Source organism: Mastomys coucha, unplaced genomic scaffold, assembly GCF_008632895.1.
Source record: "Mastomys coucha isolate ucsf_1 unplaced genomic scaffold, UCSF_Mcou_1 pScaffold14, whole genome shotgun sequence".
Taxonomy (NCBI): domain Eukaryota; kingdom Metazoa; phylum Chordata; class Mammalia; order Rodentia; family Muridae; genus Mastomys; species Mastomys coucha.
In genome coordinates, this window is record NW_022196896.1 from 100,041,778 (window position 1) to 100,063,155 (window position 21,378).

The 21,378-nt window shown below is 51.4% G+C and overlaps 2 protein-coding genes across 12 annotated transcripts in view; one reads left to right on the forward strand and one right to left on the reverse strand.

The window, feature by feature from the left end:
- Positions 1-18,214, reverse strand: part of Tns1 (tensin 1) — a 218,521-nt gene extending 200,307 nt beyond the window's left edge. For 3 of the 6 annotated variants that reach the window (XM_031367912.1, XM_031367906.1, XM_031367907.1), the window contains exon 1: positions 17,959-18,186. In XM_031367912.1, coding sequence (XP_031223772.1) covers positions 17,959-18,114 — 156 coding nt within the window. In that variant the 5' untranslated portion in view covers positions 18,115-18,186. Of the gene's footprint in view, positions 1-17,958 lie in introns of all 6 variants that reach the window. The other 3 variants (XM_031367908.1, XM_031367905.1, XM_031367910.1) reach the window with 2 other exon arrangements.
- Rufy4 (RUN and FYVE domain containing 4) overlaps positions 18,088-21,378 on the forward strand; it is a 24,277-nt gene continuing 20,986 nt past the window's right edge. Inside the window, exons 1-6 of one of the 6 annotated variants that reach the window (XM_031367919.1) lie at positions 18,093-18,608; positions 18,794-18,856; positions 19,152-19,298; positions 19,533-19,705; positions 20,582-20,713; positions 20,833-20,939. In XM_031367919.1, the coding sequence (XP_031223779.1) occupies positions 20,668-20,713; positions 20,833-20,939 (153 nt within the window). In that variant the 5' untranslated portion in view covers positions 18,093-18,608; positions 18,794-18,856; positions 19,152-19,298; positions 19,533-19,705; positions 20,582-20,667. Of the gene's footprint in view, positions 18,857-19,151; positions 19,299-19,532; positions 19,706-20,581; positions 20,714-20,832; positions 20,940-21,378 lie in introns of those variants that run through there. The other 5 variants (XM_031367917.1, XM_031367918.1, XM_031367920.1 and 2 more) reach the window with 5 other exon arrangements.

A 21,378-nucleotide genomic window follows, 5' to 3' on the forward strand; every position in this document is an offset into this window, starting at 1 on the left:
CAGCCCCAAGCCAGATTCCCTCCAGCAGGCTGATCCTCTAAACAACAGGTTCATAGGTGAAGGAGCCAGCCCTGAGCATCTTAACCCCAGCAGGGAAGCAGCCATGTCACCACCCTTCCAAGGCCCCAGGCTTTCCTGATCCTGATAGGAAATGGCTAAGATCCAATTGACCTTTCCTCAGAGCCCACTCCTGCCTCCTGACCTACCCCTGGATCACTTGCTAAATATTATATTTTATATATTATGTATATTTATATGTTAGTTAAATAAATCATTATCACCCTTGACAACAGTGTTAAAACTCCAGGGAGCTGGAGAGATATGAGTGAGTGGAAGCTATAAGCCCAAGCAGGCTGAGGAGCATCCAGTAAGCAGCTGGCCTCCCCCTACGGCCCCCTTAAGACTCAGGACTGATGGGCACAGACACCTTGGCGACACACATGAATGTGAACCTGGAGCAGGAAGGCCAGTAAAACACTGAAGAAGCCATCACTGTCCAAATCTCCCTTCAACTGCAGAGATAGGAAGCTATTGTCCAAAGGAGAGTGAGACAGTACTGGGCCTAGGGACGAGGGGCAGGCACTGAAAAGCAAATGTATGTTCACTGTCCTGGGTGATAACAAAGTGGGGTCTTCTCTGGGGATCCAATAAGCAATCTAAACACCCAACGGCACTGACTGGAGTTGACCTGTGAAAACAGCCCAGCCTGGCATCGGGATGCAATTGATCCTCCCTTTGTGGTCCTAACTTAAACGCTGAACAGAAAACTGGGCTCCAAGCATGTGAGAGGAGCTTTCAGGATAAGTCATAAAGAACTAGAGCCACCTGAAGGAAGCAGTGTAAGGAGAAGAAAGGCTACAAGATGGACATAATACCCTCAGGGGCAGGAAAGAAGAAATCGCATCCATGGAACAAGAACAGGATGCTATTAAACAAGAAGAGCCTTTGGGGAACCTGAAGGTATTGGGAATGTCAAGGCCCTGAAGGCCCAGCATAACCACAACTGAGCTTTATTCCACAGCATGCTTTTATTCTCTGTGCCACTCCAGCAAAAGGCAGGGCTCTCCTCTCTTGGACTCAGGTCCCAGAGCACATAAACAAGAGCTTAGCCACATTTGAGACCAGTGAGAAAATGGAGAGCTGGTTATGAGGAGGATGTACACAGGCCAGAAAGAAAGAGATGAGGAACCAAGGGCCTGAATTGAAGACTGATAAGCCCGGCAGCCTGGGGAGCCTATAGAGGGTCCTACTGGCCCCTGTCACAGACCCTGGAGAAGTTGTCCAGTTTTCCCTCAAGCGATAGGAGACCCCCATTATCCAGGTAGGGAAGTGGCTGCTTTCAGAGACCAGGCTGCTACTCAGCAACTCATGCATGCAGAACTGGCTCTCCTCTCCACTGCGGCCCAGGTCACTGCCCGTGGCCTGGAATACTGTGCTGTGCCTGCAGTGTCCTGGGCTACACTTGGGTTCAGGCCACCAATACTTACCAGCTAAGACTCCCGCTTGCCCTTGGCCTGCCTCTCTCTGCCCATATTTCATTTACCAGCACCAGCAGTTTCCTCCTAAGAGTTGCTTGGGTCCGTGGCACTCCAGACTTCCTACTGCAGCAGGGTCGTAGGGAGACCCCAGGGCCCCAGAAGAGCATGTGTTCCCAAGGAGGCCATGGGGAACCTGTGGGTTGGCCCCTACCTTTGTCCCAGTCACCAAGCATATATCTATTTTTATCCAGAACCCAGCAGGCATTACTCTGCCAGTCAGGGTTACTCTGGCGTGGGGTTATCAGGCTAGCCAGGGCAAAGGGAATGACAGTGGCCTAGAGGAGACCCTGCAGGTTGGCGGAGAGCAGAGAGAAAGAGGTCTGTGTTAGGGAAGGAAGAAGGGAAGGGGCCTCCTTCAAACTGGCATTAAGAATGAAGATAGAGCCGGGCAGTGGTGGTGCACGGCTTTAATCCCAGCACTTGGGAGGCAGAGGCAGGCAGATTTCTGAGTTCGGTCCAGCCTGGTCTACAGAGTGAGTTCCAGGACAGCCAGGGCTACAACAGAGAAATCCTGTCTAGAAAAACCAAAAAAAAAAAAAAAGAATGAAGATAGAGCCTGCCTGGTTTCTCCAAGACAGATATTGAGAGTGATTTGGGGGCACACCAGTGCAAAGAGAAAAGAGACCTGGACAGGAGACAGTGACCAAATCAGAGAGAGAAGGTGAGGGGGAATCATATCCACTCAGGGACACCAGTGTCAATGACTTGGACTTCTGCCTTACCTGCTCCAGGACCCAGAGGTTCCCCTCCCCAGTGGAACCCAACCTCCTGCCAGGACCACTCAGCCTTGTTCCAGGGCCCCAAGAATCCACGAACCCTTTCAACACCCATCTCTGTTCACTAACTACATAGGAAATAAGCTGATGGGGTGGTGGAGGGGGGCCTCCTGGGAAGAGAGGGGACAATGGAGAGGGGGAAAGGGTGTCCCTTTGTCCCTCTGCAGGCTTGGGAGCTCAGAACCACACAAAGACCTTTACAAAGGGCCTTTGGCTCTCAGAAGGGGAGATAAATGGAGAAGGAAGGGAGGGGACAAGAGAGACCCCAGAGCTGGAAATGCCCCTCTGTGAGTATGGGAAGCAAGATGGAGGTTTTTCTCACAGTCCTATAGTCAGCTACAGAGCTCGGGGGAGGGGGGGAGGGATCCTGGAGTGGGGTTCATGCTCCCATGGGGAGGAGTAGAAAAAACTGGGGTCCAGAAGCCCCACCCACTCACTGGAGGCAAGTGAAGGAGAGATCACTGTGCAAAGGGGACACAAATCTAAGCCCACACTATCTCCGAAGAAGATATCCAGATACTTTCTTTGGCCCCTTCCTCTTGCAGCCTTTCATCTGGCCTGAGCAGGGGCAGGTACAATGAAGGCTGAAGGCCAGACTGGGGATGGGAGATTCCCAGGGAGAAGGACTGTGACTAATCAGGCAAAACCTTGACCTCATACAACCAAAGGACTCCCTCCCCGCTGACAGGCCCAGGTAGAAAAGACTATCCAGCTTAGCACAGGGGCTAAGATGAGCCCAACAGTCATGTCTGTGTCCAACACTTTGCAGGGTGACCGAGATGTCTGTTTGTTTGTGTGTTTGTTTGAATAAGAGGTGCCACTGTTGATGAGGTCAGAGAACAACCTTCCCCAACTGGTTGTCTCTCTCCCCAATGTGGATCCCAGGGATTGAACTCAAGTTGTCTGGCAAGTGCCTTTACCATCTTCCCCAGTCCGAAAAGGCTGGGTGTTTCGGTTGGTTGGTTGGTTAAGGCTGGGGTGTGTGTGTGTGTGTGTGTGTGTGTGTGTGTGTGTGTGTGTTTCAAGACAGAGTCTTCTCTGTGTAACCCTGGCTGTCCTGGAACTAGCACTGTAGACCAGGCTGGCCTCATACTCACAGATCCACCTGCCTCTGCCTCCCAAGAGTTGGGATTAAAGGCATGCAATACCAAAAAGGCTGTTTTTAAAGACATCTGTTGCCATCATTGCTAACTGACTTGTAGCCTGCCTGCATACAACCAGACCCACTCTTCTATAGGGGTTTAATCCAGATACACAGAGAGATCAACTAGGTGACCCAGGGGGCCTTCTGATGGGAACAGAGTCTGGCTGAGCACCTGCAACATGCTCGAAACACTGTTTCTCTCCGTTCCACAGATCCCTCCCTTAAATCACCAAGCCCCTGTTCTCCCTCTAATTTCCTAGATACGGAAGCAGAGACTCCCTCCATCATCTCACACCTGCTACCAGATCAGCTTGGGCCCTGGGCACATGGTATTTCATAACTAACCTTCCCTCATTTCCTCTTCAGGATGCTATGTCAGTGTCTCCAGGCTCCATCTAATGCCTACCCTGCCCCTCCCCCACCCCCACACCTCCCAGAGTAGCTTCCAGGCCAGTCTGCTCCTCCTACACCATCCTCAGCTGACCTCTACACTGCAGCCTGCAGACTACAGAGAGTGACACGAGAAAGAAGATGCCATTCAGGACAGAGTGAGGACAGGCACAGACAGTGCCACCTGAGCGCCGTCCCCCCCCCTCCCCCCAAGCTTGGTGAAGCTAGCTAGCTCTTCCCAGAAGCCTGGTGTGGTGGGCTCCATTCCCCCTTTTCCCAACTGAAGTCACTGAAGCTTATAGGCATGGAGTCATTCTGCCCAGAGCACCCAGCTAGAAAGTGGTAAGAAATGTCTCCTCCGGCTAGCCTTATCCTCAGGTATCCAGAGCCATCTAGCTTTCTTTCTGAGCTTCTGGAAATAGCTTGCAGTCACACCAGCAGGAAGGAATTTTGTAGGAAACAAGAGAACTATAGAGAAACCTCCCCCCTGCTGTGGCTCCATTAAAAGGCAAAGGAATACAGGAACCCTGCTTAGCATAGTGAGCGGCTGGGGGGTCAGGAGGCCATCTGGGTGCCTCACACAGGCTCAATGCAGTCTGCCAGCTGCTGCTGTGGGAGCTGAGGGGGCAGCAGAGGAGGGGGACAGTCTGGCCTGGCTGGGTCTGAGCCGAACGCCCACAGATGGCCTCAGCTCGGTGCCCAGAAACACTTGTTTTTGCTCCAACTTCATTCAACTAATGTTGTTATAGCTTGGCAACTGCCAGGCACCCCTGCCCCACACTCCAACCGGCTCAAAGAACAGTCAAGGTCATGTCCAATGCCCATTACCCACCTGCCCAGCATGAGCTTTAGGGTGGGAGGGGGCTAAGTAAACTGCCCATTTCTGAATGCCATACCTTGGAGCTGTCCCTGACCCAGTGCAGTGTGCCTCAGTTTCCCCCTCAGCACTGACACACTCAAACCAAAAGGCAGAATGGGGAGTGTAGAAAAGCTGTCAGAGGCCTGAGGGAATCAACCCCCCTGCTCTAAGTAGCTAAGTAAAGGGAGGTAGGCGACATTCATGCAAAAGCCAGAACCTGGCAATGCAGAGTTACTCCCGCTACCCCTGACTCCCAGAACACTGTCTTCTCTTCTAGACGCTTGAGTCATCCCCCATTGCTTCCCCAGGCCATTGCAACTCTCTCTCTCTCTCTCTCTCTCTCTCTCTCTCTCTCTCTCTCTCTCTCTCAGACACACACACAGACACACACACTCACACACACACCAAACCCAAAGCTCCACTCCTCTCCCTGTCCTACAAAGGCTGATAGAAATAACAGGGTTCTGATTCCCGCTGAAATCCCCCACACTGTTTCCAAAGACTGGGCACCCCCACAGGTGGTAGGGAGAGGATCATGCTAAAGCACTTCTGGCCAGCCGTGCTCCACAGGATCCACCAGCCTTCCTGACTCTCCTCTGAATGAAGAGGCCTGGCCCGGGCCCACCTCCATCCACTCTCTCAGGGCACCCTCCTACCCAGCAGTATGAGATGCTCAGCCTCCTCACTTCTTCCACCCCAGCAGGCAGGCCTCTGACAGGCTCCTCAAGCTTCAGACCCTCACACTTCTGCTGCATTTTATTTCCTGGGGGACAAGACGCATACTCAATAGCAATGATGATGACAATGACCACAAAGATGACCACAACTTTATCACATGTTGTCAATGTGCCATACACTCCACCAAACATTGCTAGGGCAGTGGAGGAAACTGAAGCCCAATGAGGTTTATAATATATGTATCCATACACATTCCTAAAACTGCTAAGAAAAAAAAAAAAGAAGGGCGTGCTGAACTCAGTGTCATTCCCAAAGCTGCAACCCCACACAGTCTCCTCTACAGCAGAGAAGCCATCTGCCCCTGCAAGACGGATAGATACACAAGGAAGGAGCAGAGTCGGATTGTAGAAGCTGACCAGAGAAAATAGGGAAAGGAAGACTCCCAGGGTGCTGAGCCAGAGACAGCAAGAGAAAGGAGATATGGCCAAAGGGCTCCTTTCTATTCGTTTACTCTGTACCTCTGGCCATAAGCCACCAGCTCCCCCACTCCCAACCTGCCAGGAACATGTCAGGGGCGTGGCCAGCCAGGCAAGCAGTGCCCAGCCTGGGACTTCCACAGACCCAGGTCCTGACACCCCATACCTACTCAGCTCGTCATTTCCCTTCCTGTAACTCTGCAAGGGCAAGACCCACATGCCTGGCCAAGGTCTCAGGGTCCCAACAAAGCCAGGCCTGTCCCCTGGGAGTGACACCTGGGCTGGGCAGCAGGTGAACAGAGCCAAAAGGACAGGTGGAGAGCCAGACATGCGAGGTGAGTTCTTGGCTCAACAACCTATCCTACTAGGCCCGAGTTCTTGGAGTCGGGGTGTGGGTGTCCTAATAGAAGTGAAGTCAAAGGCGAGGATGAATGGGCAGCTTCCTAGAAGTTCACTAAGGGAGGAGGAACTGCTGACGGACACGCATCCCACCCCTAAACACACACAACATGCAAACTCCTATGTGGGCCCGCTACATGAGAAAGACTGGCCAACAAGTTCCAAACACCCCATGCCCTACCCTCCATGAATCCTCTACCCTGTGCCAGGAACAGATTAAAATGTAGAGCCCCTACTTCCAAGGCCTCTTCACAGCTCACAGGCATCTCACAAAGCCTTTATCTCTGCATTCAAACCCCTTCCCTTTTTTGTTTGTTTGTTTGTTGTTGTTTTGTTTTCGAGACAGGGTCTCTCTGTGTAGCCCTGGTTATCCTGGAACTCACTCTGCAGACCAGAAATCTCGAACTCAGAAATCTGCCTGCCTCTGCCTCCCAAGTGCTGGGATGAAAGGCGTGCACTGCCACCACCACCCGGCTTTCATGCCCCTTCCTATGCAGGCCATCTCTTCACCTTCTAACCCTTCTTCTCCCCCTCTTTCCCTAAGCTCTGACTGAGTCTTACTGAAAGGCCCATGTCTGCCCTCTGGATCAGTGAACACCTACTTGTCTCTAATAACCCTATTCGAATTGTAACCTCCTCTCTGAGGGCTTCCCAGACAACCTCAGGCAGGACAGATCTGGACCCAGATGACAGCACATCTGGTTGGAGGGTGAGCTTCAGTGAGATACTACCCCATGAATGGACTAAATGCCGTTAACCCTGGAGTTGGCTGCTAACTCCGGAGGGGGTCTCCTAGGAAAGGAGAGTTCCAGCCAAGGAAAGGGTTTACTAAGTGAAGAGACAAATCCCAATAGAGCAAATGAAAATCCTGAAACTCGGGGGTTGGAGAGATGGCTCAGTGGTTAAGAGCACTCACTGTTCTTCCAGAGGTCCTGAGTTCAATTCTCAGCACCCACATGACAGTGTCTATCTGATGCTGTCTTCTGGAGTGCAGATGTACATGCAGACAAAGTATCCATATACATAAAATACATAAATAAATCTTTAAAAAAAAAAAGTCCTGCAAGTCTACATCTGTAGATCAAAACTACTTGTAGATCTTGAAAACACTTCAAGATACAGGTGCAGACAAGAACGCTTGAGCAGGGCTCCAGTCACATCATGGATAGTTCCAACAACTGACAAATGGGAATAAGAAACTCTCTGCACAGTAAAGAAAACAAATAACCAGGAGCCATGGCCTTCAGAGTGGGAGGAAACCCTTGTTAGCCTTGTTTCAGACAGAAGACTAATACCCAAAGTATTAGTGGCTCAGTCGGGTCCCTGGAACCCACATAAAACTCTCAGTGAGAGTGGCAACCCAACTATAATTCCAGCCTCACAAGGCAGAGACAGGATCAATGTGCTGGAAGAGAAATCCGGGGCGATTAACAACATCAACTTTGGGCACACACACATACTTCCACACACACACTTACATGCCTACATACAAGCAGGCATGAACAGGCACATATACAACATACACACAAAAAAGCCTGGAAAAATCTGTTAAATAAAAACAAAGATTGGCGGATTTCTGAGTTCGAGGCCAGCCTAGTCTACAGAATGAGTTCCAGGACAGCCAGGGCTATACAGAGAAACCCTGTCTCAAAAACAAAACAAAACAAAAAACAAAAACAAAAACAAAAAGATTGAAAATTATTAAGGAAGTCATCTGATGTTGCTCTCTGGCCTCTGCATACACAAGCACGCCCTCACACATGTGTGGGTACAACACATACATACACCACACACAATAAAGAAATAACCTAATAACCCAATTAACAAATAGGCTAATGAAATAAACAGACAATTCTCAAAAAAAAAAAAAATCAAACACAAACACTGGGGAAAATGTCCAAGCTCACTAGCTGTCAGAGAAATGCAAATTAAAACTACATCAGGGAGCCAGAAGTGGTAACACGAACCTTTAATTCCAGCACTTGGGAGGCAGAGACAGGATGCTTTCTGAGTTCGAAGCCAGCCTGGTCTACCTCTCAAGTTGCAGAGTAGCCAAGGCTACACAGAGAAACCCTCTCTCAACAACAAAGTGCATTAAGGAGCTGGAGTGATGGATCTCTGGTTACAAGCACAGGCTGCTCCTTCAGAAGAGATAAAAACCCAGCTCCCAGCACCCACAGGGAGCCTCACAGCCACCTGGTAACTCCAGATCCAGAGAATCCTATGCCCTCCTCTGGCCTCCGCAGGCTCCGCACACATGTGATGCGGACATGTCAAAGTATCTGTACACATAAACTAAAAATAAGCAAATACATTTAAAAAATGACAACTGAATTGGACTTTTGTCTCATTCCAGTCAGAATGACACTCATCAAAACAACATATTAGGATGCAGACAAGAGGCAACTTCTATACACCCCTCCGGACGTCAGTATGGAGCTTTCTCAAAACACTGACAACAGCGCATCCATCTGACTCAGCTACAGCTGAGATCAGCTACTCCTGGGATCCACATTCACACGTCACAGAGACACACAGGCAGCAGTGTTGACTCCAGCTAAATTACATAGGACCTGGATCTGATTCCAAGCACCCACATGGTGACTCGCAGCCATGCAGAACTCCAGTCCTAGGGGATCCAGTGCCCTCTTCTAGCCCCTGTGGGCACCAGGGACATAATTGATGCACAGGCAGACATGCAGGAAAATACCCATATATAAAAACCAATCTAGGCCTGGCAGTGGTGGCACACACCTTTAATCCCAGCACTTGGGAGGCAGAGGCAGGCAGGCGGATTTCTGAGTTCGAGGCCAGCCTGGTCTACAGAGTGAGTTCCAGGACAGCCAAGGCTATACAGAGAAACCCTATCTTGGGGAAAAAAAAAAAAAAAACAACTTAGATGCCCACTGATAGAAGAATGGATAAAGAAAATGTAATTCTTGGCTGGGGATGGAACGCAATAGGGCTTCCCTAGCACGCATAAAATCCTGGGTATATCCCTAGCACCACATAGAATTATGCCTGGTGGTATAAGTGCCAGAAATACCAGCACTTTGAAGTTTAAGGTCATTCTCAGCTCTATAGTGAGTTCAAAGACAATCTGAGCTATATTAGAGGCTGTCTTTTAAAAAAAAAAAAAGTAAAAAGAAAATTAAAGACTAGCGGTTCGGTTCCTATCACCTCCATGGTGCCTCACGACTATCTGTAACTCCAGTTCTGGAAGATCTAATACCCTGTTTTGGCCTCCACAGGCACCGAGCACACATATGGCTCACCTACAAATATGAAAGCAAAACACTCAACACATATAAAATAAAATCATCTTTAAAAATAATAATAAAAGCAAATGTAGTTTGTGGGCAGGCACGAGGGTTCAACAAGTAAAAGCCTGCAAACCTAATGATCCTGAGCTGGGTATCTGGATCCGTGTGAGCATGAAAGGCAAGAGCTGACCCCGAGACGCTGTCCTCGGATTTCCATTGCAGGTGTAGTCACACAGTGATAACAAACAAAACGTTTAAATTCTGTGTGTGTGTGTGTACGTAGTAGGGAGTGACCATACATGTGGAGGCCAGAAGCCAACGCCAGTGTTTCGTGTCTGTGGCGTCTGCGCATGCGTGTGCAGGTATGGCGTGTGCGCATGCGTGTGCAGGTATCCTCAGAGAGGTCAGAGGAGGATGCTCAGTGTCTTGCCCTGCCATTCTCCATCTTGTTTCTTTGACATAAGATTTCTCACTGATCCTGGAGCTAAGCTAGGGGCCAGCAAGCCTCTTCAATTCTCTTGTCTCTGTTCCCTGTGACACTGGGGTTTTAGTGTGTATGGGTCTTTGCCCTAGTTTTTATATAAATGCTGGAATCTGAACTCAGATCCTCATGCGTAGGTAGCAAGGACTCTTACTCACTGAGCCGTCTCACCAGCCCCCCACCTTATTCTTTGAGACAGGGTCTCTCACTAATGGTGGAGTCCATCCATTCAGCAAGACTAGCCAGCCAATGAGCATCCATGATCCTCCTGTCTCAGCCTCCCCTGAACTAGGATTACAGACAGATACACCCACCATGCCTGGCTTTTTACCTGGGTACTAGTGATTTAAATTCAAGTTATTATGCTTGCCATGTAAGCACTTTATCAACTAAGTTATCTCCTAAAAACACCATTCTAAATGTCCCCCAAACCCCAATATTAGGATGAACTATGGCAATTAAAATTTTAACAATCAGCTGGACATGGTGGTGTATGTGTTTAATCACAGCACCCAGGAAGCAGGGGTAGGCAGATTCCTGTGAGTTCAAGGCCTTCCTGGTCTACATAACAAGTTCCAAGCTAGTCAGAGTTACATTGTAAGACCTATCTCAAAAAAATAAAAACAAGTTTTTAAAAAAATGAAAGAAAAGATACCCACTTCAGAAGTTCTATTCCTCCAGCAGAAATTGACTAGGACTCTCAGTAAAGCAATGTAAACGCACACAGTGCTTGAAAGGGGGGGGGTTGTGAGAGAGAGGAATCAAGCTACTGGAGGATAAAGAGTGGACATTTAAGCTGGGCGGTGGTGGCACACACCTTTAATCCCAGCACTTGGGAGGCAGAGGTAGTCGGATTTCTGAGTTCGAGGCCAGCCTGGTTTACAGAGTGAGTTCCAGGACAGCCGGGGCTACACAGAGAAACCCTGTCTTGAAAAAAAAGAAAAGAAAAGAAAGGGGAAAAAAAAACAATAAAAGAGTGGACATTTAAAGAAGACACAGAGCCGGGCGATGGTGGTGCACGCCTTTAATCCCAGCACTTGGGAGGCAGAGGCAGGTGGATTTCTGAGTTCAAGGCCAGCCTGGTCTACAGAGTGAGTTCCAGGACAGCCAGGGCTACACAGAGAAACCCTGTCTCGAAAAAACAAACAAGAATAGAAAATAAAATAAAATAAAATAAAGAAGACACAGAAAGGTGAGAGAAGGATAGAGGCTTAAAGTGAGCAGACACAAGAGAAGCAGGAGGCTCTCTCTGTATGCCAAACCAACATGACACCCATACAATAGCCCACAGAGCATGGGACATCAATCGCTTCTGAAGACTCCAAGATCTGTGGCTCCTCCAGGCCATTCCCAACCCTTCTGGCTCCAGCTATGGCAAGATGAGGAGGGTGTCATGGGAGTGGATATGGGCATGTGGAAGCTTCTGAAAAGGATGCAGCTGAACATGGGCAAAGGTTTACGCTGAAGCCAGGAGACACCTGCTCTCCCGTGACTGCCACCCATCCCATTGCCAGCTCCAGCTGGTTGCCAAATCACACCTCCCGCCTCACTGGTTTCTAACCTGGCGGAGTCCTATCGGCTGACTTCATCCAACCCTGCATGTGCTTCTGTTGACCTTCAACCACACCTGACACTGACTCCACTGGTCAAACATTGGCTTCTAGCTTCACACATGCACCCAAAGGAGCTCAAGCCAGGAGGAGCCCAAGTTTGAGCAGGAGATCAAAGAGCTCCACTGGGTAGGTAGCAAGCCAGCCCTTCCCGATCCTGTCCACATGGGTATGGATTTCCATTTGGTCCCCTCTTCTCCCACAGGATGCTCTGCCTTAACCCATCTCACCACACGTCACGACATCCACTGAGCATCTGTATGCTATAAAAACTTTTGTTAAGTTCCTGGGACCCTGAGTTCCCTGAAACTTAGCCTTGGCATGAGACCCTTGCTTATTGACTTACTAGGGAAACAGTCTTTTGAATAGACATTCCCAGAATGCCCCACTAACTCTCCTCCTGTTTCTGAAAAGAAAAGAACATGGAATTGGGGCTGAGGGGACGGCTCAGGTGATAAAGTGTGTGCCATATACCCATAAGGACTTGAGCTCAGATCCTCAGAAACCACACAGAGTCTGGCATGGATGGCATGCTTCCTTAAGCCCCAATACTTCGGAAGGAGTAGGTAGAGATGGGAGGATCCCGGAGCTCATTGGCCAGCTAGACTACACAAATCAATGAGCTTTGGATTCAGTGAGAGATCCTGTTTCAGAAAATAAGGTGACTAATCAAGGAAGACAACCTGATACCAGCCTTTGGCCTCCACATTCATGCATGCGTTCCAACTTGTATGTGTGTGTGTGTGTGCGCACACAGGGCAGATACACAGGTAACACAGAAGTGGGGCTTCTCTATTTTACTGTCCTGGGATAGGCCTCTGGACACTGGGGTTGTTCAGGCTGGTCAGAAGCATCGGGTCTTGGGTCTCTGGAAACAGTAAACTGGAAATCAGAGCTGGACTATTAAAAGGGGGGAGGACTCTGGGTACCAGCTACCTCCTTAGTAGATGGAAACCTCTGCTCTCCTCTGTTCCCCTGAGGGCTGCCTTAGCTTGCCTGCCCTTGGCACCACACTCTGCCAGGGGACATTGGCAAGTTCATACAGCAAGCAAGGAGGCAATAGCTGGCTTCCCGCCCATCTGGAAAGAGAGAAGGAATGGGGCCCTCCCAGCAGCCTCATAACATACCCTCCTGTCCCTGCCAGGGACTGGGCCTGCCCCCAGATAGAACATAAAACCGAGGAGGAGGAGGTAGTCAGCTGAGTGCCACCTACCCCGCTGGAGTGTCATTCTCTAGCTCCCTTTCTCCCTCTCCCTCCCAAGTCCCTCACTGAGGCCACAGAGACGTACACAGGACTGGCATAGGGCAGAACACTAGGGTGCCAGGGAGCCTCTTCTCCCTCCTCAGGATACTACCGATGCTGCTGTCAAAATACCCGGCATGCTTCATTTATAGAAAGAGCCTCCTGACCCTTGCTGAGTTTTCTTACAGCCATCAACATGGAAGCATACATCTACACAGCAGACAATCCCCAGAAGCCACGTGTGAACATAGTCACATGGAAGTCAGTCACAAGAGTTCCTGATGCTTGCCATTAGAGAAGAGATCAGTCTTCACAGAGTGGAATAGCACCCAGCCAGGAGATGGAGCAATGTATAACCATGAACAAGAATAAGGATAAAATTCACAGCCAGAGTGTAGATCATAAGAGGCACAAAAATCCACACTTTGTTCCCATTCATAAGAAATCCTTCACCAGGTCAGAGTGTTCTGTCATAAGGCAAGATGGTGAACATCCCTTTGAGGGGGAATCAATGAGTGGTAGGTGGGAGAAGGGAAAGCCTTGGAGTGCTGGGCTGGAAAACTTCTCTTCCTCCGCTTCCCCCAACTGGTGATCAATCCCAGGGCCTTCTATATCTAGGCAAGTACTCTATGACCAAGCTATATGCTGCCCCCCCACACCTTTTTGAGACAGAGCTTCACTATATAGCTCAATCTGTCCCTTCACTCACAATCCTCCTGCCTCAGCCCTCTGAACGTTTGAGATCATAAGCATACCAAAGGCTCTGTTCCTTAACTCTGCATGTGGAACACAGAAGTGTCACTAGGGTGCCTGTACACGCTTCTTTGAAATACTCTGAGCCACAGAATGTGCTGGGCCTCATAAATCACCATGTTTGTAAGAGAGGAGCCACTCTCCTACCTCACTCTACCTCCTATCCAACCTCAGATTTACTGCCCTCTCCTTCCCAGAAGGCCTCATTGTCTGCCCAGGCTCCTGCCTTGGTCTCTACCCCTCTCATACCACAACCATTGCCCAGAAAAGTGGCTCATGGGGAGCCAGAGCAACCACAGAAAGTCTCTAAACTTCCGTAGGAAGTCCCCAACACCCTCCATCCCGGGACCTTTGAGCATGGTACTCATTCTGCTAGACCTTGTCTCTCCCCTACCTCTGCTCCAGGCACCATGTCCTTCCTCTGCCAGTCACTCTACAGTCATCACATGACTGTGGGGCTGGCCTGCCCCACACCCACCCCTCACCCCCACTAAGCACTGTTACCAGAGAAGGAGCATTTGTTCAAGTCCTCCTTCACAGTCCTCTCCCACCCAGTGGACAGTCCCCCGGGGCAAGAGCAAGTGCTGTCTGATTTCTGCTTTGTCACCCAGCTCCTCACCTGATGCCACTTGCTCAAAACTAAGAATCAACATGGAGCAAAGGAACAACTGGGCCCCCATGTTGCGGGCAGACTCTAGAAAAGGCAAAAGTTGCATTTGGGGGACAAAAGCCTCATCCTTCTGGGCCAGGACAATGGAGTACACTAGTAGTTCTGACATTCACTTGAAGTGTGACATCAGGAGGGACACTTCCCTTCTCTGAGCCTTGGGGTGTTCATTTGTGAACCACAAAGCAGGAGAGCAGAGCCAGGGTGAGTTCAGAGAGATGCATGACACTGTGCATGTAGCAGCCGTGTGGGCATGTGTACGCTCCTCCCTACAACAGCACCCATAGCTTTCAGCACATTCTCACTGGGAGAATGTTTGGCTGGGGCTGCCTTGGGTTCAGACCCATGAACTTCAGCTCTGGAGCTCTCGAATTCTAGCAAACTAGAAGAAGAAAAGGAGGTAACCCAACGCACGGGAGTGAGAGCTGAGTTAGACACAGGACTTCTGTCTGTGCTGTAGGATGTGACAATAGGGTCTGCTAAACTTCAGGGACTCCAGGCTAGAAGAAGCCGAGGCCAGAGAAGCAGCCCCAAAGGGTGGCTTTAGGAGGGAGGAGGAGGAGGAGGAATCATCCTGAAGCCTCTTCCTTCTGCTCCCACCACCATCAGACAAGCACCCACTTGTCTTTGGATATGGCACAGAGTGAGGAGGCGAGGCTGGCACCTAGAGATGCCCGCCAGGCCCTTTGGCGCCCAGGTCAGAGGAGCTTGGCGGGAACACTCAGGAGGAATGCCAATCCCCACCCTCCTTCCTCTTCAGGCCCCCACAGGAGCCTCGGGAGGGCTCAGCATGTACAAACTGTGAGGGCCAAAGAAGCCAGCTGAGGGCCATGACATGGCTCAGCAGGTAAAGGCACCTGCTGTCAAGCTTGATGCTGTGAGTTTGATCCTAAGGACCCACATGGTAGAAGGAGAGAAGTGACTCCCACAGGCTGTCCTCTGACTTCCATGCAAGTACCATGGCGTGTGCACACAACACACACATAATAAATAAATAAATAAATAAATAAATAAATAAATAAAATTTTTAATTAATATTTAAAAAAAAAAAAAGCTGACTGAGGGTGTAGAATCCAAGCTCGGATAGTGCAAAGCTGGAGGAGGCATCACCCTCCAAACAAGGAGGAGGGGCAGGTCTCAGATTCAGGCCTGCCAGTTTAGTGATGGCTGTAGAGACAGAGTGGGTAGGGGTGAGAAGCAGGGGCACCTCAGCAGACTGCATAGGAGATAGGGGTACCACAGTGGGCAAAGGGGGCGTCCTGAGTAGGAGAACAGCAGGGCTGTAAAGGGAGTCAGGGATATGAGCCCAGCCGGCCTCAGGGCAAGAAGTTGGCCCACGGGATGGGCTAGGCAGGAATGGCGGCTGGCACGTGTCTGTGGCAGTAGGAGGGCCCTGGCTGCCAGCCCAGATGCCTGGTAGCTTCTGAGCTGGGTTCCTGGGAGGGTGAGAGCCCGAGAGATGTTTATCCAGAACAAGAACGTGAGTATCACACCTCCTCCAGCAAGGGCTCCGGTGAGAGGCAGAGGCTGCTCTTTCCTGGGCTGTATGGTCTCCTGAGAGTTGTCTGTGAATAGGGTCCTGGGTAAGCAAGAGAGCTGCCAGCCCAGCAGCCCCTGCTGGAGCCAGGACCTGGACACATGGCAGAGATGGAGCCTTATCCATGCAGATAAGGGAGGGAATGAGTCACAGCAAGCTCTCCCAAGAGGCCCCTGGAAAACCAGCTCATCCGAATGCAGACAGACACTTGTCCCTGAATACAAACATCCCTGTCCCTGTCGCTGTCACACAGGGCACATACAAATCCCTCCCCCTCCTCCTCCCCTGACTCACCCACTTTCAGTGCCCCTGATTCCTTTCTCAGGTCGCAGCCCCAATTATTTATCCCTGCCCTCCCTCACATGACCAATGGGCATTCCCTCCCCATCCTCCATGTCAAGGCTGGCTGCGGAGAGAATGGGAGGGAGTAAGAGTCCTGAGCCCACAGAGAGACCAAAGAAGGGTTGGGGCCGTGTCTGAAGAGCAGCAGAATAAAACAGGGAAGTGGAGGGTCAGCCTGGAGAGCTCTGCCAAGCAGGAGGTAGGTACATCAAGATACAGTGGAGTCTGAGATGCCTCCCAGGGTTCTCTACTTGAATCCCCAAACCCCAGCGAGCATTTCAGACTCACCCTCTAACCCAGGATTTGGGATAGGGAAGGCTACTGTCTCCTCATCAACCCTGGACTTCTTGCAAGATAGAGGAGCGAGAGGGGTGGGGTTTGGGGAGGATATCCTAATGATTCTGGAGGGACCGGAACTCTAAGAGTTTTACCATGCCACCCCAATTCTGTGCCCATCACCAGAAATTGGGGTAGCCAATTCTTACTTCCAGGCTCCCCCGAGTCCATGAGAATCCAGCTAGGACACCAGCCACTTTGGAACACAGATGACAATTCCATCCCCAGATCTATCCTTCATCGTGACCAGTCACTGCCTACTACCTTGCAGGATAGGGCATTTCATTTACAAGTTCCCAACCCTGTGCTTGTGCCTATGGCATATAACCACAAACATGCAATATCATCTGTGCCCTAGAGGGACAGCCAGTCGAGTGGTGCAGAGGGGTGTCTTGGGCACTTGACACATTCACAAAAACATGCACATAAGTACACATTGCCACATCGGCCCACCTCTGTCCATACTGAGGTGCCGGGATGAGGCTACAGGATGAACTGGGAGTGAACACTAACTCTGCTGGCCTCCAGTGGAGAAAGAACTGAAGGGCCCCAGTCTCACCCAGAACCAAGTGGGCACACCATCCCATGAGGCTGCTCCCCCTGTCCCAATGGAGAGGGAGACTAGGGTTCTGCAGGGGGCTGGACAGAGCTAGCCAGTCCCTGCTGATATAAAACATCTTTTTCTTTCTTTCTTTCTTTCTTTCTTTCTTTCTTTCTTTCTTTCTTTCTTTCTCTCTCTCTCTCCAGGAAAATACAGAGCCTATGCAAAGCCTGGGGTGTTTAGCCAGCCCACTTCCCTGGTCATCTCTATTTTTGCTCCTGGTCTCTTTTCAGCATCTAGGTTCCAAGACTCATCCAGAAAAGAATAGGAGGGAGGTGAAAGGGGAACTCTAGCGGACCCACCCACCTCCTCAGACCCTACTGTGGGCCCTCCTGGCTCTGACAGTTCCTCCCTCCTGGTAGAAAACACCAAGACAGCCACCTCTCTGCCTCCCACCCCAAGCTAGAAGGATATTAAACTTTCTCTCTCCTCTCCCCAGCAGCACCCTTGGGTGGTTCCAAATTCTCACTAACAGCCTGCTGTTGCCTCCCTCTCTCCGCCACTTGCTCTTTCCTCTCTCTCCTTGCTTGTTTTGGCTTTTTTTATCTTACTGGCTTTGGTGTTTGGGGGAGTTTGAGTTTAGGGTTTTGGCTGGTTTTAGTTTGTTTGAGAAACGATCTCACTAAGCTGGCCTTGGCTTATAATCCCCCCTGCTTCATTTTCGGTAGCGGTGGATCACAGAGCTGCCACCAACGTCTCACAGGTATTTGCCCTTCAAGGACACCAGAGGCCCAGGTGTGACCTCCACGGAACTGGCTGCAGGGCCCTCCCACTCTCCTACCTACACCTTCCCAGACTCCTTACTGTCCCAGATGGACCGGGCTCTGCGGTGCCCGCTGCTCGTACCCGGCCCGCAGCTCCCTACCTGAAGCAGCAGCCGCCTCCTCTGGACCGGCGCCGCACCCCCGGGCTCAGAGCGCTCGGGCCGCGCGGGGCCCGGCGGAGTCCCGGGGGGCTGCGGGCCGCAGGAGGGCAGAGGCTCGAGCGCCTCGCAGCACACCAGGCTCACGGTGCAGCCCATCCGGCCCGGCACCCGGCGGGCCCGGGGCGGGGACGCGGACTACCCGCGAGCCGGCCCGCCCCCAGCCCCAGCGACCTCTCGGCCCCAGGCGTCTGCGACGTGGGGAAGAAGGGCGACGCCCCCGGCCCGCCCCGTCGGAGTCTGCCTCCGCCTCCGCCACCGCTCCGCCAGGCAGTGGGAGTGCGGGGGCCCGGCGAGGGGCGGCGACACGGACGCTGGAGGCAGAAGGTGGGGAGGGGACCCGAGGGCGCGGGAACGCGGGAGGGGCGGCGGCGGCGGCGGGATCGCCGGGACAGGCTGAGCTGGGAACGCGAGAAAGAGAGCGACGCGGTGACTGGTGAACAACTGAGAGACTGACACCAAAGAAGGGATCTGAAGGGACAGAGGCGATGGCACAGAGGACGAGGGGGTCCGGGGGTATAGATCGGGAAGAAGGGCGGGACGTGGAGCAGAGAGCAGCAGGTTTGGAGGATCGCTCTGCGCCCTGCTTACAGGTAGAGTTCCTCGAGCTCGCAAAAGTAGTTCTGGAAGTCCCTAACCCTTGGTTTCAAGTCACTAGGACCAACCCCCATGCCAGCCTGGCCTAGAAAAAGGATGACCCCAGCACCAGGAAGCTGAGCGAGGTCAGTGAGAGAGGTCACCCTAAACCGAGCAGCCCACCTGCCGTTTCCATTCCCAGGAAGTGGGTACCAGTGCTGAAAGGAAGGCACCCCAACACTGACGGATCCTGCAGCAGGCTGGGGTAAGAGGAGGGAGAAAGATACTTGGTAGTGATTTGCCCTCTCTCCCCACCTGTGTCACTTTTCAGTCCAGTGACAGAAGAGGCAACTCGAGAAAACTAGCCACTAGCGCTTCAGTCAGCCCCCTTCCGCCATCTAGTGGCATCAAGACAGAAAGACAGGAGCAGGTGCCCGGGAAAGAAAGCCCCTACCGGTGTTGTGTTTGGCCACCAACTGGCCTTAAGCCAAATGAGCTTGAGGGAGCCACCCATTCTGCCTCAGTGCCCTGATCTTTCTCTTCTACTTCTCCCTGGCCAGGATTGGCCCAGCCCCCTCCAGGCTGGGCCTGAGTCACTCCCCAGGCGGAAGAGCTGGGAAAGACTGTGCAGAGCCCACAGTCACAAGGGACATACTCAGGCTACAGGATCCTCCTACCCACACCCCAACCAAACAGACTTTTCTCAGGTGAGCACGGGAGTCCCTGGGCTTGGGGATAGGGTAAAGGAACTCTGAGGAAAGGTCTGTAGAGAACTTCTGTCTAATCCTTGATCTAGAGATGAGGAAAGTGAAGCCTAAGAAAGGGTGACCTGTCTAAGATGGGACCTTTGCCTTCTGACTCCCGGTCCTGGGCTCCATACGCTGCTGTCCTAGCCTTTCTTTTCTTCTTTTTCCTTTCCTTCCCCCATGATCTACTGCCAGAGGACAGCTACCCCACCCACAACTCCATCACTCCTGCCTGGGAGGCTGGACACCTAGCCTGGCTTTGATGCCGGGATCTCAGCCTAAGCTCATCATCCTTCAAGGGCAACAGTATCCCTCTCTGAGTCCCAGGACCCTTGGAAGACAGAAGTAGAGTTCTGCAAGAGAGTGTGGTAAGGTTCAAACCAGGCACCCTGCTCCCCACACCCAATATTAGCTCAATCCCAATGCTGCACCTCTGTCTACTTCTGCGTGCTTTCCCAGGGAACATACATTTTCCACTCAGCTGGGGCCCTGGAAAGGATGAATGTGGGTCCCAAGGCAATGACACTCTGCCTAGGCTCAGGGGCTAGCCAAGGGGAAAGGAGGTGACAGTTCCCCAGCTGGGTGTCCCCATGGCGCAGGCATTCTGTTCGCCATATAAGGAAATCTGAGTTCAGCTTACAGCTCTGTGATACTGGACTGAGATTTACCTTCTCTGTGCCCAGTCACAGTGTGTAACACTACGCTCTGGAGGCTACTAAGGAGATTGAATGAGACAAAGATGTTAGCAATGGCCAGGATGACCAACACCAGCAATGACTCAATAAGTGGAGGCCACATTCACATCTTTATACATCGGTCTTCAAGACATAACTGGCAGCTGGGTGGTAGTGGAGCATGCCTTTAATGCCAGCACTCAATAGGCAGAGGCTAGCCTGGTCTACAGAACAAGTTCAAGGACAGCCAGGGCTACACAGAGAAACCCTGTCTCAGAGGGAAAGAGACAGAGACAGAGACACACAGAGAGACAGAGAAAGAGACAGAGGGAGAGACAGAGACAGAGGGAGAGGGAGAGGGAGAGGAGAGGGAGAGACAGAGGGAGAGGGAGATGAGTGGGAAAGACAGAGACAGAGAGGAAAGAAAAAATAACTGGGATTCCTTGCAGTATACTCAGTAAACTATTTAAAGAAAGGAAGAAAGAAAAGAAAAGAAGGAAGAAAGAATTGTGCTTCATTCCACCAGTTAGCTCATTGTGTGACCTTGGTATGCTCTCATTCTCTCTCAAGTCTAGACCCTCATCCCATCTGTACGTAAGGAAAATGAGCAACTGACCCCAGAGAATCCCAGGGAATCCCATCACTTCCAAGTCTCCATGGCCGACGAGGGGACCATCCTCAGGATCAGCAGGAACCTGAAAAGTGAGTGTGCCCTGTGAGATTTTTGTGGGGCTGAGTTGCAGGAGACAGGAGGGGTCTGGAGAGCATTTCCTTCATAGGCCTGGCTCCCTGATGTCTGCTCTCTACCGTCCTCCTCACAGATGCCATCTCTGCCATCCTCCAGGGATATGAGGATGGACAGGGGCCAGTGACAGATACCAGCGCTGAGCTCCACAGACTCTGTGGCTGCCTGGAGCTGCTACTGCAGGTGGGACCCTCCACCTTTCCTCCCCGCCCCTGCTGATTCTTTAGCTTTCGATACTCTGGAAAGCTTTCCCAGATGCATACCCAAGCCACTGTCTCCCTCGGTTATCAGGCACTGCCTGCTTTCTCAAGTCTTTCGTGACATAAACTTCCTCCCAGAAGCTGGACTGACCCTCATTCTTTCCTTCTTTTTATCTCCTGAGGTACCTGATATATAAACATAAATATACCTCCTTCTCCTCCAACTTCTTGACAGTGAGCGGCATGTCTTACTATACTGTCTCCACCTCCCATAGCACACCAAGATTGCACCTGTCTCCGGGCCTTTATCTTTACATTGCCTCTATCTGGAATGCTATTCCCTAGATATTTGCATGACATCAGTGCACATCGCCCTCAAGTCTAGAAACTTCCTCAAGCTCTCTCTCTCTCTCTCTCTCTCT